Source organism: Eutrigla gurnardus (genome assembly GCF_963514095.1).
Source record: "Eutrigla gurnardus genome assembly, chromosome: 3".
Taxonomy (NCBI): domain Eukaryota; kingdom Metazoa; phylum Chordata; class Actinopteri; order Perciformes; family Triglidae; genus Eutrigla; species Eutrigla gurnardus.
Window position 1 is genome coordinate 1,643,561 of NC_139917.1, and position 19,844 is coordinate 1,663,404.

A 19,844-nucleotide genomic window follows, 5' to 3' on the forward strand; every position below is an offset into this window, starting at 1 on the left:
TGAGTTTAGGTAGAAATGGATAGGCAGTTAGGGGGGGTTCATCCGCTGGGATTGAGGCCATAATCGTGTCTTCTTTTTTGTTTCCTTGGTGAGTTTGTCTTTGCACGTCTGTTATCATGGCAGGAGTAGAGGATTTTGTGAGGGCACCTTCAGAGGAATTTGTGGAGCAGTGCACAAAGGAGCAATTGCTGAAACTCGCTGAGGTTTATAAGATATGTCTCTGATAAAAGGTTGAAAGAAAATGTGAAGGCAATTGTGTTGGCGAATTTGTATGATCAGGGTGTGTTGACGTGTGCGTCGGGGCCACCTGCGGAGGGAAAGGCTGCCGGTAGTGTCAGTGCACAGGTTGCAGACTCAAAGTTAATGTTTGAACAACAGAAGGAGTTGCTTACGTTAAGGTTCCGGTTAGAGACAGAGAAGGAACTGGAATTGGAGCAGCTGAGGCAAAAGGCTGATTTGGAGAAGGCGGTGACCCTGGAAAAAGTAAGGCAGCATGTTGAGTTGACTAAATTGGACTTGGAAACTCAGAGGTTGAATCTTATGAGCGACGGTAAATTTGTTGGGGGTCGAAGTGGTGACTCCGGTGATATTTTGAGTAGTTTAAGGTTAGTCCCGAAGTTTAATGAAAGAGATGTGGACACGTTTTTTGTCTTGTTTGAGCGTGTAGCAAATACGAGAGATTGGAGCAACGCGGACATGGTCGTGTTGTTACAGTGTGTGTTGACAGGGCACGCGCAGGAAGCATTTTCCTCGCTGCCGGCGTCTGACAGCGGTGACTACTCAAAGGTTAAAGCTGCGGTTTTGAGAAGTTATGAGCTCGTTCCGGAGGCGTATAGACAGCGGTTTCGGAGCTGGAGAAAAGGGGACAAGTCTCATTTGGAGTTTGCACGTGAGTTGGGAACGCATTTTCACCGCTGGTGTGCAGCTGCCGGTGTAACAGATTTTGCTGGGCTGGGTGACCTGATTGTGCTTGAGCAGTTCAAAAACTCAGTGTCTGAGAGGTTGGCAATGTACATCAGTGAAAAGAAAGTGAGTACGGCGGCGGAGGCGGCCGCGCTTGCTGATGATTACTTGTTGACACATAAGAGAGGCAGAGGAGATTTCCCTGTCTGTGCTGATGGTCCAGTGGGGGGTGTGTCCTCCTGGGACAGGCCTCGAGCTGGGTTTTCACCGGCTCGGAGGAATGATCGGGGTCATAACAGTTGGCTGCCAGATCGGGGCCGCGAGAATGAGGATTTTTGTCATTTCTGTCACAAAAAAGGACACTGGAAAAACGAGTGCCCTGTGCGTAAAACGCGCACTAAGTTTGGTGGCGGATTTGTGAAGCCAGCTGCCATGGCTGCGCCCGTTTCTGGTGATGTGAGGCAGTGTGGAGATGTTCCGTCGTCAGTTCGGTGGAATCCTGATTTGAAATCATTTTTGCCGTTTGTTTCAAAAGGTTATGTGTCTCTGGTGGGCAGCCAGGACAAAGTCCCGGTGATAATGTTGCGGGATACGGCGGCATTTGATTCGTTCATTGTGGGGTCTACTCTGCCGTTTCCGAGGGGTCGGATACGGGTTCTTTTGTTCCCATAAGAGGCATGGGGATGTCAGTTTTTCGTGTGCCATTACACAAACTGGTCCTACAGTCTGATCTGTTCAGTGGAATAGTGAACATGGGTGTGCGCCCTGCTTTGCCTGTAGAAGGGATCCAGGTCATTTTGGGGAACGATGTTGCAGGGGGCCGTGTCTGGCCGGATCAGCCGGCTCGTCCGCTGGTTGTCCCGGTACCGCTTGGTACTCGGGGGCCAGATGAAAACGAGAAGAGGTTCCCGGAGGTGTTTAAGGCATGCGCTGTGACCCGTGCAATGATGAGAGCTGGTCCGGACGCCGGTGGCGCGGATCAGGCTGACCAAAAACTCATTGTTGCTGAATCATTGTTGTCACGTGTGTCTAACTCTCCATTTTCTATATCTCGCAGTGACTTGGTGAAGGAACAGAAGGCTGACTCCACATTGGCAGAGCTGTTTGAGTCTGTGCGTCCTGTGGGTGAGGTAAAGGACCTGGCACAGGGTTATTTTGTGGAGAAAGGAGTGTTGCTGAGGAAGTGGGTGCCGCACGGAGAGGGTTTCATGGGGGAACCAGTGTATCAGGTTGTGGTACCGTCAAAATTCCGTGATGTGGTTCTCAGTGTTGCGCATGATGAGTCCGGTCATATGGGCGTAGCAAAAACTTATGACCGGATCCTGCGTACATTTTTCTGGCCACGGGTTAAGAAAAGTGTTTCAGCATACATAAAAACGTGTCACACCTGTCAAATGACAGGAAAACCGAATCAGGTAATTAAAGTGGCTCCGTTGTGTCCCATTCCTGCAGTATGTGAACCTTTTGAACATCTGATAATTGATTGTGTCCTCTTCCCCCCTCTAAATCTGGTTCAGTGTATTTGTTGACGGTGATGTGCCAAAGTACCAGGTACCCTGCTGCGTATCCGTTGCGCACGCTGTCAGCCAAGGCGGTGGTGCGTGCGCTCAGCCAGTTCATCTCTATATTTGGTATTCCAAGGATCATTCAAAGTGACCAGGGGTCAAACTTTTCCTCGCACCTGTTTGCTCAAGTGTTGAAACAACTACACGTCACGCACAACCAGTCCTCGGCATATCACGCACAGAGCCAGGGAGCACTGGAGCGGTTCCATCAAACATTAAAATCTTTGTTGCGGGCTTATTGTGTGCAGTTGAATGCTGATTGGGAGGAAGGTTTGCCGTGGTTGTTGCTGGCAGCGAGGGAGGTTACACAAGAGAGCACGGGGTTCAGTCCAAATGAGTTGGTTTTTGGCCACACGGTGAGAGGTCCACTGGCTGCGCTGAAGAGTGGCTGGGAGGAGGCAGAACCTCCGCAGAATCTAATTGATTATGTTAATGGGTTCAAACATCGTCTTTATGCCGCTACTGAATTGGCGAAAGAAAAATTGGCCTCAGCCCAAAAGAAAATGAAGCGCATTTATGACCGGCGAGCTGAGTGTCGCAATTTTTCTGAAGGTGACCAGGTTGTGGCGCTGTTGCCTTTGGTGACGTCACCGTTTCAGGCAAAGTTTATGGGTCCGTATACAGTGGTCAAGCAGCTGTCAGAACAGAACTACTTGATTTCCACACCTGATCGTCGAAAAAAGAATCAACTTTGTCATGTAAATTTGTTGAAGCCGTACCATGTTCGGGAGAGTCCGTCGCAGGGTGAGTCAGCTGATGTTGTGCCAGATGTTGGTGCGCATCCAGTTTGTGTTGGTAACACACTGAATGTTTCTGGTGACAGGTTTTGTGAGGATGGTTTACCTCAGCTTGACTCTGCGGTGATGTCTGGTCGGTTGAAAAATTCCCAGATGTTGGCAAACTTGGATCTCGTTGTGGGGCATCTGTCGGAGGCGCAGCGCACAGAGTTGGTTGGCCTCATTCAAAAATGTCCCTGTCTGTTTGGGGACACTCCGTCCTGCACCAGTGTGTTGGAGCACGATATTGAGGTCGGTGAAGCCAAGCCGATAAAACAACGTTTTTATCGGGTAAGTGCAGAGAAGCCTGTGTTGATAGATGCAGAAATTGCTTACATGTTGTCAAATGGCATTGCGGAACCGTCGTCCTCTGCTTGGGCGTCACCGTGCGTACTTGTTCCAAAGCCGGATAATACGCAGCGGTTTTGCACAGATTATAGGAAAGTTAACAGTATAACCAAACCAGACTCCTATCCTTTGCCTCGAATGGACAATTGTGTAGATCAGGTGGGTTCTGCCAGGTTTATCAGCAAATTCGATCTCTTAAAAGGGTACTGGCAGGTCCCATTGTCCCAGAGAGCGCGGGAGATCTCTGCTTTTGTCACTCCGGCTGGGTTGTATTCTTACAAGGTCATGCCATTTGGTTTAAGAAACGCGCCTGCCACCTTCCAGCGTTTGATGAATAAAGTGGTTGGTGATCTGGAAGGGTGTGCAGTGTATCTGGATGATGTTGTCGTTTTTTCTGATTCATGGTCTGTCCATATTGACCGCATCCAGGCGCTGTTTGTCCGTTTGTCCGAGGCGCAGCTTACTGTGAACTTGGCAAAGTGTGAGTTTGCTCAGGCCACAGTGACTTACCTGGGTAAGCAGGTTGGGCAGGGCCAGGTGCGCCCTCTGCTGGCGAAGGTTCAGGCTGTCGCTGATTATCCTCCACCGCTGACAAAAAAGGAGTTGATGAGGTTTTTGGGTTTGGTTGGTTATTACAGATGTTTCTGTCGCAATTTTTCTACTGTTGTTGCGCCGTTGACTGACCTGTTGAAGGCGAAAGTAAAGTTTATCTGGTCTCCTTTGTGTCAACAGGCGTTCGAGAATGTCAAGGCGATTTTGTGCGACTCTCCTGTTTTGGCTGCACCTCGGTTGGATGGGCCGTTTAAGTTGCAGGTTGATGCCAGTTTTGTCGGTGCTGGTGCAGTGCTCTTACAAGAAGATGATGTTGCTGTTGACAAACCTGTGTGTTTCTTTTCTAGGAAGTTCAACAAACACCAACTGAACTACTCTGTGGTGGAGAAAGAGACCTTGGCTCTCATTTGGGCCTTACAACAGTTTGAAGTGTATGTGGGCTCAGGTCCAGTGGTGATCTATACAGATCATAACCCTCTCACATTTTTGAACTCACTGCGGTGTGCAAATCAGAGGCTCATTCGTTGGTCGTTGTCTCTCCAGGCCTATACTTTGGATATAAGGCATATTAAAGGGAAGGACAACTTGGTGGCCGACGCTTTGTCTCGTGCTCCTGTTTGATTTTTTGCTTCTCTGTTGTGTATTCTCTCTCTCTCTCTTAAATTGCTTCCAGGTACCAGTTGCTGGGAGGGATGGGAGTCACGCAGGTGATGTTGAGAATTGGGAGTAAATGGTGTTTTCCTCACATGTTGAAAACTGGGTATTGGGTAATGTATAGCCTATTATGTTGTGGTTATTGGGTAATGTACTCTATATATATATCTATTATTGTTGTAATTTTGTTGTGGCTGGTTGGTCCACAGGGTTCCTGGTGGGACCCTGTTTTGATGGGGGGGGGTGTGACGGCCCAGGCCGGTCTATGTGTTCTCTCTCTGCATTTTCCCTTCCCCCCTGCAGTGGCTGATGGCGAGGCGGGGCCCTGATGGGAAACACCTGTGACCTGTGTCTATATTAGAGAGTTGCAGTCTGCTCGTTCTCTCTCTGCCTGCCGCCAGCGAAGCTCCGTCCGAGCCACTGTTTCCTTTTTTCGGTTGGTTTCTGTGTGGTTATGGTTATGTTGCACATTCTATTATTTGTAAATAAATTATATCTTTATTATCGTTCCTCCATCCTCCCTTGATCGTTTTTGTTGTGGTCCTGTGAGCCAGACCATAACAATATATATATATATATATGTATATATATATATAGTGATAGATCTGCTAACCAATCACTAGTGATTATTCTTGTTTAAAAGACCCAGTGTGACCAATAGTAACACATCTGCCAACGGGGGGGGGGGTTTACATTTATAATGACTCATCAGGTTGACCAATAGTGACAGATCTGCCAACGTGGGTTGGCTTTACATTTATAATGACCAGATCTGCCAACCAATCACGAGCGATTATACTTGTTTAAAACTAGTGGTTTCATCCAATCCTGAGTGAGGATATTCAAGCCATCTCTGGCCAGGCGCGGTTTCGCTGCTATTCATATTCTAATTAGAGCCTACGCTGTGGTTCGTTTCCGACCATTTTCGGCACAGACGAACGCGGCGTTCGCAGCCTGTAAATTGTCGTTAACTCCCGAAAATTAGGGAGATTTCCGGGCGTTTACAGGGATGAAAATCCGACTTTTCATGCAGTGTTGGGCAATTATTCTCACATGTCAACACACACACACACACGTACATGAATGCAAAGTTGTATATTGAAGGGTAACTTACACACAGAACATGCAGGGCCACAGCTCCTTCTGTTCTCTCTTTGTGTGTGAATAGGTCTGTAGGGAACTCGTGCAGAGCTGGAAGAGACAAACACTTATGGTTAGAGCAGGCCATATTCTGTATATGGGAGAGTGTACAGGGAACATAAATTCCAATGCAAAACAGAGGGTTCAACCCCCCCAAAAAACCCAATGAACTCATGTGTACTGACAAGGAGCCCTGCAGAGAGTATCTTGCCCCAAATGTGTGTGGCAGTCTGTGCCCTGCCAACGACTGTGTATGAGTATGCTTTCTCAGAGAGCGGCGAGAGGAGCCATGGGGAATAGAAAAAAAAGTGAGCAAAAGGTGGAAAAAGCGTGGACAAAGAGGAGAGAAAGCATTATAAATATAGAGCAAGGTATATTTAGGGTACAGCAAGTGGAATGGAGAGCAAAGGAGAGCGGCAGGCCGGTGGTGGGAGTTTAACCCATAAACTCGATATAAGAAGTGGGCCTCCCCATCTTATGCCCAAGTTATGCTTCCATGTTGACACAACGCAAGGGGCTTACGGACCCATTACGTCCTTGCGGACCCCCCTTACGTCCACCGCAAGGGCCTGATGTGCACCTCCCAAAAAACTACATCCGCTGGTGACCGCTTTTCCGGTTTCCACTCATAAACACCGCCATTTTTAAAAGTCTTCCATTTTTTATAATTTTAAAATTTCGATCTCCAACGCCAGCAGTCTCTCTGTATCGGTCTCCATCGTTCACTGTGACTAGGAGAAAGCCGGAAGGTAAACAAATAGGCTATAACGAGGCTAAAGACGATATACGTCACAAGAGTCTCGGTCGGTCAGTCTTTACAAAAAAACATAGCGCCCTCTACCGGTATGGCATTGAATTGCATTTCGACACGTAAACCCCACGCAGAACCATCACGGTCTCACAACTGCGTCCAAGCAACTGCGTGGCCATTGCGAGGCCATTGCGTGATCACTACGTGGAAGCATAACCGAGGCTTTAGATTGTTACCATTTTGTAATGTTGAACACAAGGAGCAGAGCGACACCCTGAGAAACACCCTTACTGGATCTGGATCCTCTGGATTCTGGTGTGACGCTGCTAACAAAGTTAGCTTCATAATTCAAGGTCAACTTTACAGCTGAGTGTCAAAGTCATCTTAGTAATTAACTGCTGTCAATCACAAGGTAGCCCCGCCCCCTAAATCATCCCCTGCTTTCTGGTCTGTCTGACTCTAAATGGACCATAATGTACTAAATGAACATCATGCTGGATTGAAGAAGACTTGAAACTAGAGATTGAGACATTGGGCCCTAGTTTCGTAGACCAGGCGCAGTCAGCTTTCAGCGCACCTGCGCCGCGCCGACGGGGGTGTGTCCGCCTGGACTTTGCAAGTTTCGTGCACCGCGCAGGCTCGTGCAGACACACCTCCCGTCCCGCCCACCGGTGCAAGTGGGAAAGAGGGAGGAGAAGAAGGCGTGAGTGGGAGACGAGGAGGAGACGAGGCGTGGACTGGGATTAATACAGCCGATTCAGATCTTCAACAATCAAATGAGCTCCTCTCCTCTCCTTTAATGCGTTAGGGGAGGTTCAGTGCAAGTTCCGTCACTTGACAACCCGATGACAGAAGCAGCGCCGCCGCTCCCACTACGGGCATCACGCGCTGTGCGCGCGTATCATAATAATAACAATGCCCATATTATAAAAAACAGGAGAGAGAGGGAGATGTTTTGGTCCGAGAGGCTGAGTTTCCGTTACGCGTGCCATCCGCCTTTGATCTGACGTCAGATGTGACGGGACAATCTATATAGATATAAATTCACGTGTTGATTCAATTAGTTGCATTAAATAGTGTTTGTTGTGATTATGTATTGCATTTAAATGTGGAAATCTGACTGTGAGGTCTCGGTGACGTGTGCGCACTGCGCGCCGTCAGCCAAACTTCCACTCCGCCAGCTGTGATTCGCATTGAATGAATGGACTTTATTTACGCCTTGCGCCGAAAGTAGACCAGGTCGGAGCTGGCGAGCTTTCAGCGCAGTCTCGGCGAGGCTTTTTGCCACGAAACTTCCGCTACGCCAAGCTGAATCTGTGACGCCTCCCCCTGCTGCGCCGCCACACCCATCTTGGCGCAGGCGATCCACCAAACTGCCAAACTGACGGTGCACAAGGCTGCGCGTGTCGAAACTTGCATTGCGCCGGCTCCGCCGCCCTGCGCTGCGCCACGAAACTAGGGCCCATAAACTCATGTTTACAATATTTACTGAGATAATACATCAAGAGAGAAGTAGGACCATTTTCTCATAGACTTCTATACAACCAGAGAGGAGTCACCCCCTGGTGGCCAGCAGAGAGAAGTAGGACCATTTTCTCATAGACTTCTATACAACCAGAGAGGAGTCACCCCCTGGTGGCCAGCAGAGAGAAGTAGGACCATTGTCTCATAGACTTCTATACAACCAGAGAGGAGTCACCCCCTGGTGGCCAGCAGAGAGAAGTAGGACCATTTTCTCATAGACTTCTATACAACCAGAGGGGAGTAGCCCCCTGGTGGCCAGCAGAGAGAAGTAGCACCATTTTCTCATAGACTTCTATACAACCAGAGAGGAGTCGCCCCCTGGTGGCCAGCAGAGAGAAGTAGGACCATTTTCTCATAGACTTCTATACAACCAGAGAGGAGTCGCCCCCTGGTGGCCAGCAGAGAGAAGTAGGACCATTTTCTCATAGACTTCTATACAACCAGAGAGGAGTCGCCCCCTAGTGGCCTGCAGAGAGAAGTAGGACCATTTTCTCATAGACTTCTATACAATCAGACTTCTTTTTGCAACCAGAGGAGTTTAAGGTTTGGTTTATGGCAACTTCACTTTTCAGAACCGAAGGTTGCCACCTGGTTTAACTGCACTGTTAAAAACATCACTCCTCTGCATGGGAATGTGAGCACGATTGAGCAACTGATTGAGAGAAGGTGGAAAGTTGGCAGACGTTGAGAGTGTGAATTGAAAAACAAAGAAAGATGTGAAAAATACGGAGCTCGGTTTTAAATGTGGCCACAGTTACTTTCTCCATGGCTTTCTGACTTCCTTCCCTCTCTCTGCCCCACAGTCCGTCCTTGACTGCCAAGACCAGTGACAGGCACTTGGCCTCCAGAGAGTGTTGAGGGACCTTTGCCTCTCACCCCTCAAGCATCGAGTCACCCCTGTCATCATTTCCTCCCGAGCAAATCAGAAGCCCATTCACAGGCCACTGCTCACACCTGTTACATATTTCAGTAGCTACACTATTCCCTAGGAAAGTTTTGACCTGAAGATGGCGTTACACAAAAAGGTCAAAATAACTACAGTTCCTCCTGAGGGGGACACGAATGTCTGTACCGAATTTCACGGCGATTCATCCAATAGTTGATACTGTATATCAACACAGTCTCATGGCAGTTTGTGAAATACGTCACAAAATTAAAATCTTCTGATTGGTGGACATGTTAGGTTTAGGCAACAAAATCACTTGATGAGGTTAAGGAAATCTGGGCTTTGGGACACGAGGCGTCGGCCTCATGGTTGAAAGTGCTGTGTTGTTTGACCCATCCACCTCCTTGCCCTGTCTGACACTGATTTGCACATTCATTTGCCTGGATTACAGGGCTGCTCCTAAAAACAACAGGCTTTTCTGATTGAGTATAAAGTGGTAAATTATATTGTTGTTGATAATCACAGAAAAGACCAAGGAATATTGGAATGTGATAATAATAATAATGATGAATGATCTTTAATCTTACTTTTTTAACTGATAAAAGAGAGAATGCAAAGCTTGCTTTGGCTTCACTTTTCAGAACCAGAGGCAGCTCTGTTCATCTGCAAGGCCACTGTGAGCTGACACATCTCTGTATGCTGAGAGGACATTCATTCATTCATTTGTTAATTTCATTGGTTATTCATTTCATTTCTGTTTTAGTTATGTAGTCCATTTATATATTTATTTATAGGTTTTTCCTGTTTATCCAAAATTGGGTGGCGTCCCAAAATTGAGTGTAATGTTAAAATCTGTTGCTTGAACTAATTGTGCCATAACTCTGCTTCATCCTTTTCCACTCATTGATGATTCATAATTAATTCATCATTACATATTGTGATATGAATGAATTACGTGGCGAGTGACAGGAAACAACGGACAGAGAGGGAATGAGGATACAAGGTTTGAATCAGGAACATGAAGGTTTGCATCCTGCAGAGCGTAGGATGCCTTCTGCATCATTCAGCCCACTCCAGAGACAGTTAGGGTGACCTTAAGTGGGTGAATGGATGAATGAATAAACCAGGAGGAGGAGTTGAGTAGTGTTGGATTTCAGCTCAAACATGTTGCAGAGAGAAAATGAGAGCAGGAGGAATACTTCACTACTTTACCACTCTTTGCTGTACCATGCTGACCTATTTGCATCTGCAACAACTGGCTGTGTTTGAGTGTCTGCAGTCCTCCTCTGCACTAAGTTCCACTGCTACAGTACCAAGTGTAACACAATGCAGCCTGTAAAAAGCCACAGAGGGTACAGAGCTGCAGAGCAGACGGCCACCTCACAGCGACAGCTGGATGTGTTTAATATTTCCTGTTACAAGTCGGTGGTAGCGAGCTCAAACTCAATCCAGCCCAAATGCCAGAGTGTGTGAAGGGAAACAACAAGCAGCACTCGTGACAGGAATTCATGTAGATGAGAAGAAGAAAATAGTCTTGTCTCGGGCCGAACTGTAAGGGATCTTTATTAAGATTAATAATGTGATTGTGATTCAGCAAAAACAAACAAACTATGAACTAAACTGAATCTTCAATTACAGAAGAATATTGTAACTTCAAGCCTTTTAAACATGGAATATAATCACCACAAAATGATCATCTGTATATCAATGTTGGGGTAGTAGCAGGAGCAGATTTGGTTATCAACAGCTAATTACTCCAGTTTTGACGACGGTCCAATATGCCAAAAAACGCCTCATCGCGTCGCGCGACGAGCCCGCCCAAACAACAACATTTCTTCCGCCATTTCATTCTCTCGTCGATCATGGCTGAGATAACCACCATCGCTGCACTGTATCTACTCTGGAGAAGTTCCCAGCTTCGTCTGTGGGCTAGGCGCCGACGTCGGTTCTGGGTGCATGCTACCCTACGGAGGCGGCGTGAGCTCCTCCATCTTCTTCACTGGAGCGGCAAGCCGGCAAAAAGTGAGGGAACACCAGGACGTCCGTACGTCAGCACGTCGGTGACGATCTCAACGCTGATAGGCTGTCGCGGCGCGTCTTCACGCGAATTCGCCGCAAAAGTTCAATTATTTCAACTCGAGCGATGGCGCGATGAAGCGATGGCGCGATGAAGCGATGAAGCGATTTTTCGCGTCCATCGCGCCGCGCTATCGCGTCCATCGCGTCGCCCGGCGCGATGAAGCGTCTAATCGCGTCTTTGCATTGACTTTACATGTAATCTTGTCGCGCGATGAAGTTTCATCGCGTTTGGTGGGTACGCCCTGTTAGCGGGACACAAACAAAGAGAGGGGGAGAATGCGCGCGCAATATTCTGAGGCTCAGGAGGCGTGTTACTATCACACGGGGCTCTTGAATGAACTGGCGTCCATTCAGCGGGACCGGTCTCTTAACTGATAGTAGACGCTTACTGGGCTCGCGAATATGGCTGACTAGTCAAAAACACCGTTACAGAAATCAACCCAGCGGCGTGGGTACACAATCAGCATTCAAATACAACACGGAAAGCAACGGACTCGACGGTCCGTGATCAAAACTTAAAACACGTTAACAAGAATTACAAGCATATCCTACACTATCAAACTTATGTCTCTGCCCAGACTGATAGCCTCTTACTGGTGTCGTTGCGTAAGTTGCGAGTCCGTCCTGGCGATGGCGGCGTTCCTTAACGCGGCGGTAGTTCGTGGGTCCCGGCGGCAGCGGGGGGACGTGATGAGTCGGCTTAGTCCAGACGAGAGCGGAGTGTGTTTCCTCTCGTTGATAAAACTCGAATAAAGAAAACAGTTTGTGTTTCTTTCTTCCGCGGGCAGCAATATAATCGCGGCTTGGCGATTTAGTCAGCTTACTTCAGACAGCGTCTGGTAGCTGGAATGCAGGAACCGGTTTTGTTCCTCTTGTTGCGGGCGAACACAGAGATAATCGCGCGGTCGTGGCGATCTCTCAGGATCAGGAAAACGGGGAGAAGACTGTGGCCTAGGACAAAGGAAACGCTGCATCAGTTGGTCTCCTGTGGCAGCGGTATGCTGCGGTGGAGAAGACCACCTCCGGTTGGTGGAGAGAGCTGGAAGCAGAAGACTAAGAGAGCGTTCTTAAGGCGGCTTCGGTTTATAAAGCTCACGGCTGCTGCCGGGGACCCCCTGGGGTACCTGCGGTTGTCATCCAATAGGGCACCAGTTGTGTGACGTTGCACTTCGCACCTTGGTGAGAAGTGAAACTAAAATGGCGGTGTAGTTTTTAATCCCCTTTGTCCCTTTGTTCTGACCGCATGTGTAGGCTTTTGTAGGCCACATTGTGTAGTCCTACTGGTGAGGTCCCAACATCAATGACTCATCCCGTGTTACCCTGAACTGTTGAAGTAGGTTTTTCTCTCATGGATCCACAGTGAATGGAGAATCGGAGAAAAGTAGGAAGGTCTTGATGAATTGAGGTGGATGTGGGCAACATGCATCAAAACATTCATTTACAAAAACCTCTTTAAGCCTTGTCTTCCGGCGCATTTTTCTAGTGGCTTTTAATTAACATAAAAAGGTGTGGCCAGGTGTGGTGTCAAATTAAGCAAGAGGCGGGCTTCATACTTGACCATTTCCTTCCTGTTGTGATGCCGGTAGGTGTGGTAGGGATGGACAATGGCAAATCCAGGCAAATGGTTGACATTTTGTTTTAAATTATGATGAACTATATATTATTTTCATTGTGTCGTTTACCGGTGGAAGACAACAACTTCTAACTGAATTGGCAGAATGCTGAAGTCAATAAGCCACAGATGAAAATAATTAGGGATGAGCGAGTACAGCATTATCTGTATCTGTATCTGTATCTGTTAACCATATGAATTATCTGTATCTGTATCTGTACTCGGAGTGGGCGGGGCCTAACCCGGAAATGGGCGGGATTTAACCCGGAAGTGGGTCTGGTTGTCTTGAAATGAGCGAGGTTTTAACTGGTATGTTATTTTAAGCATGCAATTGATATGGGCTGATCAGAAATTGTTATTTATTGCTGATTAGAAAACTATTTACAGGACAGCATCAGCATTGAGCTTCAGATCAATGGTTTTGATCACGATAGCAAACGAACTATTTACAGAACAAGTTTTGCAACAATGAATACAACACATGCGGTTGCAATTATCAAGTAAAATGTAATGAACAAGAGTTTTCATACTCAACAATAACTTTTTTCTTTTAACTTTAATTTTTTTTATGATCAGTGTGATCTTTTTTTTTTATATATATATATATATATTTTTTTTTTTTTTTTCCCACACCAGGTGTGTGTGTGTGTGTGTGTGATTTCCAATATTTATACCACTACCAGCTTTATTTTTTCACGAAATACAGCAAGAAAGTGTTAGAGCCAGGCAGCCAGATGACGGTTAAAAAAAGAAAAAGAAAAATCTCCGACAGGCAGAGACGCAACGCGAGTCGGCACCACGTCTGAACGAAGTACCAGAACTCTACTAGTTCATAAGTAAGTACCAACCTAAGTAATAACAAACCTGAAGCTGAAGAAAGAAACCCTAAACATTAACTGAAAACGACCCGCGAACCTGAGTGACTGAGGGAGAGACAGAGAGCTGTTCTGTGTGTGAGTGATCAGAGCGGACACAACAACACATCTGCGAGTGTGTAGGGGAGGGGCTGTAGCATATCACAGGACGCAGACACAGTCAGCTACCCAATGAGGATTTTTATTTAATCCGAGCACAGATATTGACTCGTATTACTCGTATAATACTCGTACTCGGCAAAAGTGCTTTATCCGTACCAGATACTCGTTTCAGCCGAGTATCCGGCTCAACTCTAAAAATAATGTAAATTACTGTTCTAAGAAGTGTGAAGCCCAATTCCCCACGGAGGAAGTACATGTGGCTCCACACACTGAACATTCAGGTAAACAAGGTAAACACTTCTGGTTCTGATTGTCAATCAAACGTTATAGCATTGTAGAAAAAATGGTCAATATGAGAAGAGGAAAAATGGACAGAAACAGGACGATTGTCCATCATGCCAGTGAGCTTTGGTAACCAGGTCTAAACTGAGGTACAGTATCTGACTTCCAAAAGGTTAAAACAACATTATCCGTCATTTATATTCCACACATCTATATGATAGTGCTTCGCAAAAGAAAACGCAAATGAGTGCAATCTCCGGACCTGGTTCAAACTTTTACAGTGGTTCATACAGTATATCATACCAGAAATGACAGTTTGGGGTGAGAAAAGGTGAGTCAGAGAGCCTTCTGCAGATTTAGGATAGAGTAAATAGTAGGGACAAGTTGGTGCAATTAAGAAATGAAGGGAGGCAAAGGGGAAACGTTTACCCAGAAATCTCAAAATGGCCCTAAGAAATGTTATTGAGATAAACATTTGCCGAATATCCTGAACCTATGATATGAATCCTTTTATTAAAAGGATGATAAAGATTATCAATGAATTCGAACAAAACATTACACCGTCACATCTTTTTTATCAAAGAAACTGAATCAATAGGGTTATAAAACAAAACATCCCATCCTGTAAAATAATGAACTGCAAATTTAGCATGACTAACAGGCGACCCCTCCCCTCTGTGCAGTGTGAACTATGCCAGCTTCTCAGAGGGCACATTAAGGCGTAACCATTTCTAGTGGTAAACCTGCCGCAGTTACAGCTGATTTACCATGAGCAAGAATGGAAACCTTGACGTATTAGTGTGCGGACACAGTTTGTCAAGCTGTGTAAGAATATTAACCAGCAAAGATGGTTAAAACCTAAACTATTTCTACATTCCACATATTCTTCTTAAAACCTTCCATCATACAGGGACAGTTGACGGAGACATGTTTCATTTTACACATGGACACACAGACTCCTGGCAGGTGCTGTGTCCTGGCTGACGGTTAAGTAGTTTAGACAAGCAGTTACTGAGGGAGGTAGAGCTTTCCTCACACGCTGCTACGTAGTTTTCCATTAAAAAAATTTCAAACAGCGGCGAACAAAATTCAGGCACACATACACAGCACAGGCAAGATCGGTTGTAGTGGTTTACATGTGGGTCCACCACTTATAGAGATATAGTTGGGTCATCTATAGAAGTTCTGTGACCGTGGAGAGCAAAGGTGTTTGTTGTTTCTCACTGGATTTGTCATCTATAAAAGGTTAAATAAAAAAATGAGCCGGGGTGCCCCTCACAAAAATGTGGGGAAATTTTGGGAGAGCCCTGTTTCCAAAATGGCTGCTGTCAGCTAAGCTGGAAATTCACTTTTTAATGGTTTTGCCCACAGTGCTGAGACTTTTTGGTCTCAAACTCGCGGCCCGCGGGCCAATTGCGGCCCCTGGAACGATATTTTGCAGCCCCCTACCTGAAATCAAAGCTTGGTGTTAGTGCGGCACATTTTTTTCTTCACTTTATCTGCGTGAGTCGTTGCTCTGTGTGTTTTGTACTTGTGAGCTACCATAGCTCAGGCTTGTGACAACAAGACAAATTAGCAACGTTGGTCACTTGTACCATAATTTTCCGGACTATTGAGCACACCTGAATATAAGCCACACCCACTAACATTGGTCACCCTTTTTTGTGAAATACTTGATGTGGCCCAGCCTCACCCAGACTCTACATTTAGCGGCCCACAGGTTAGTTGAGTTTGAGACCCCTGATGTAGATGTATTGATTTGACCTATTTTTTTACCTTCAAATTCAAGATGGTTGCCACTTTTGGCTCTTTACACATAAACATAGGTCATCATATGTGGAACCAATGAAAGCAGGGAGATAGAGAAGATTCTTTAGCTTGGAGTTGTTTATTAACATAACATTAACATTTTTTTATTATTTTTTTATTGAATTAACTAAAAAGACTCTCCATCTGAATCTGTTGAATCTCCACACTGACTCCTCTCATCATCACTGCTACTCTCATCTGAGCAGTCATGAGGTGTGAGCTGCTGGGGCAAGGGGGGCAGCGTTTGACGGCTAGTTCCCAGCCGTGACCATGGGAGAAGGATGCTCTTGTGGGTTGAAATGGAGCTGGCAATATGTAAGGTAGTTTGACCTTTCCATATGAAGATTCAAAGAGTCATCATCAGGTGGGAGACGGATTGTACTCTTATTCTTCAGTTTGTACCATTTGGAAACTCTGGCCTGCCCGCAGCTCACATCTGCACTCTCAGCATAAATGATGGAGAGGACAAATGCCTTCATTTCCGCTCTGACTCCATGTTTTAATTCCAGACTCATCCCAGGAGCTGTCTTGCCACAGAATTGATCTTCATATGGAAAGGTCAAACTACCTTACATATTGCCAGCTCCATTACAACCTACAAGAGCATCCTTCTCCCACTGGTCTGGGAACTAGCCGTCTACCCTGCCCCCCTTGCCCCAGCAGCTCACACCTCATGACTGCTCAGATGAGAGTAGCAGTGATGATGAGAGGAGTCAGTGTGGAGATTCAACAGATTCAGATGGAGTCTTTTTAGTTAATTCAATAAATAAATAATAGAAAAATGTTAATGTTATGTTAATAAACAACTCCAAGCTAAAGAATCTTTTTTGTCTCCCTGTTTTCATTGGTTCCACCCCAGACATATGATGACCCATCTGATGACCTGGTGTATGTTGTAATTTTACTGTCAAGAACTAAACTCAGTATGAGCAGACCTTTCATTTGAGCCTAATATTAAGGCTCTATGGTGATTTTGAAAAATGTACATTTAAAGAGCCAAAAGTGGCAGCCATCTTGAATTTGAATGTCAAAATTAGGTAAAATCAATACATCTACATCATTTGTGAATTTCTTGACCCAAATAGTCTCAGAAACCATGTAATATGCAGCACTGTGGGCAAAACCATTAAAAAGTTCATTTCCAGCTTGGCTGACAGCAGCCATTTTGGATGTAGGGCTCTCCCAAAATTTCCCCACATTTATGTGAGGGGCACCCCGGCTAATTTTTTTATCTAATTTTTATAGATGACAAATCCAGTGAGAAACGAACCTTTGCTCTCCACGGTCACGGAACTTATATACACTGTAAAAAAAATCCTAATTTTACGGTATATGACTCTAATTTTTTACAGTAGTTTTTCTGTTCTTTGAAAATAGTGTACAAAACTGTAAAATTACAGACTTTATCAGTAAATTACATTTATTTCTCATTTTTTTACAGAAAAATACTATATTAATTATACATTATCTTTCCGTTTTCTTGAATTAAATACAAATTATTGTAAAATGACAGTAATTCTCTATAATTAAATATGTAACTTGTAATAAAAAGGTTTATGTCCATAAAACAATCTTAACACTTTTCTCTGTAATTTTACAGTAAATCTTATTATTTTCACATTTGCATGTAATTATACATTCAACCTGCAATTAAATATGTAGCTTGTTATATGAAGGTTTATTTCCATACTAACAATCTAATGTTTTTCTCTGTAATTTTAAGGTAAATCTTATTAGTTTTAGATTTATGTGTAATTTTACATTCAAACTCTGTAATTAAATATGTAGCTCATTATATTAAGATTTATGTCCATTTTGCTTAAATCAAGTGAAGTCAACTCATCTTTGTTTATATAGTGCTTTACACATAATGCAGTAGATCGTGTGTGACAGAGAGAGAGAGAGAGAGAGAGAGAGAGAGAGAGATGCTTATGTAATTAAATATATACCTGCCTACAAATAAAAATAAATAAACATTTCTTTTCTTTATCATCTTTTCTTGATAAAGAAAAAGATACCACGCTGATACAATTGCTATTGGCTGTCTTGCCATGTTGCTTTGAATGTGATTGGTTGATGTGGCTGTCATCACGAAAACTGTGCGCGCTTTCTTTTTGAAAATACGTCAGTTTGAATGGGTACGCGCTGGCAGTCGTGCACTAGTGGACTACCTGACCACTAACGTATTACCTGGATTATTACCTGGACTATTTTACATCTGCTCGCCATGTTTTCATTTGGAGCGAATCTGAGTTGTGGGATTTCAACGGAGAACAAAAAAGTGGAGTATGGACACAGTTGAAGGGTCAGGCGGATCTGTTTGGTCAGCTATTACTTGGACTTCACTACATAACTGTTCTGCTGTATCAGGTAAGAATACATTTCCCTTCCCTTTGTAAAATCATAACCTAACGCAGTGTTTGTGTTCATTCCCTTAATTTACAGTGATGGTCTTGTCAAACTGTTAGCTAACCGTTAACTAATGTTATCGTATAGTCGTAGGTGATTAACGTTATTTTAGCACATCTAGGTCATTTCGGTCAGCACCGAAATGTGTTTCTGAAAACATTCAATGCGAGAAATAAGCTATGCAGTTGCTGAATCTGTCTTTATTTTAGATCGACAACGGTCAGGTTAAAAGATTTTCGACAGCTTGCGGGAGGCGGCGCCCCGTCTCTCAAAAACTCGCCGCGACGCGAAGCCATTGCACGGCAAACAAACAAAATAGTTTAGCCCTGTGTCCATTTATTCAACTCAAGCATTAATTCAAGAACAGCAATAAGGTTTGTGGCATTCAGATAGCACCATACAGCTTCACTTCTACTTGAAACAGAAGCACTGATGTCAACCTGAACACTGAAGTAAACATTCATACTGGGAGCGGTACAGAAGCTAGGGAGCTACCTCTCCTAGCATGAATGTTTACTCCAGTGTTACTGTTGACTTCAGTGCTGACGTTTCCAGTAGAAGTGAATGTCGCTGCTTCCTGCTCGCTCCCATTCGCGTCGTCACTTCTTGTCCGCGTATTTTTTGGGAAAAAATACGGATATCCATACCGAACACCACAGCTAACTAGCGACTCTATGAGCAACTGCGACCATGAACGTCAAGTACTAACAGCGTCCCTCTCATGAGTCTGACTCTATGACCCGCCTCCCCAACCCCTGTAATTGGCCAGCACGTTTGTTCGTTGATTGGACTGGTTGAATTGTATCGACAAACCGAGATAAGAATAATAGAGGGTTGGCCACTCCGAGGTAAAAACAAAACCCAAATAAAATAAACAGTTTCCAGCCGGGCAGGCACGGCCATATCTATGGGCAAAAAAAACTGACTCTGGATCAACTAATAATAATAGAAAAATAAATAAAATCCTTTTTATAGTAAGGACTTTTCAGTGGATCTTACTTTGTCCTTTTTCCCTTCCCCCTCCCCCAGGTGCACCAAAGATCCATCTGATTACTGGCAATTTGGAGGAGGATTCTTCTTGATCTGCTACATTGCACTGTCACCTCTGGTACAGATTAATTTACCTTTTGTGGTATGTTTTGATTTTATTTGATAATACACTGTACATTTAAGGTTAAATTAAGAGGGCTGAATAGGCTAAATTAAGAATGTAATGCATGTGCACAAATACTACAGATATTATTGGAACTACAGAGCCCCCAGGGACAGGAGAACATTGTGGAAAACAATATAAAACTGAAACGCCATCACCTCGTCATGATAGTACAGCTAACAGACAAGATAGACACATGGAGAAATTACATTTTTAGTTTTTCAATTCTCTGAAGGGGGTCTCTGAAGAACTGTTTGTGAATAATTGGTTGATATTGTAAATTTACAACTCAATACATTAAATAAAAGGGGTTTTAGAATCAATATTGGTGTGTATTTTATTTATAATTAAGTTTCGCGACCTACTTTAATTGAAACAGTGAAAACCTTTAGATGTATCGATTTTGAATTTCCTAAGTATGTTT

The 19,844-nt window shown here is 44.7% G+C and overlaps 1 protein-coding gene across 1 annotated transcript in view; it reads right to left on the reverse strand.

Annotated features, from left to right (window-relative positions):
* Positions 1 to 19,844, reverse strand: part of LOC311010466 (sodium/potassium/calcium exchanger 3-like) — a 139,770-nt gene that overhangs the window by 62,388 nt on the left and 57,538 nt on the right. Inside the window, exon 3 of the mRNA XM_084004971.1 lies at positions 5,913 to 5,989. Coding sequence (XP_083861097.1) covers positions 5,913 to 5,989 — 77 coding nt within the window. The remainder of the gene's footprint in view (positions 1 to 5,912; positions 5,990 to 19,844) is intronic.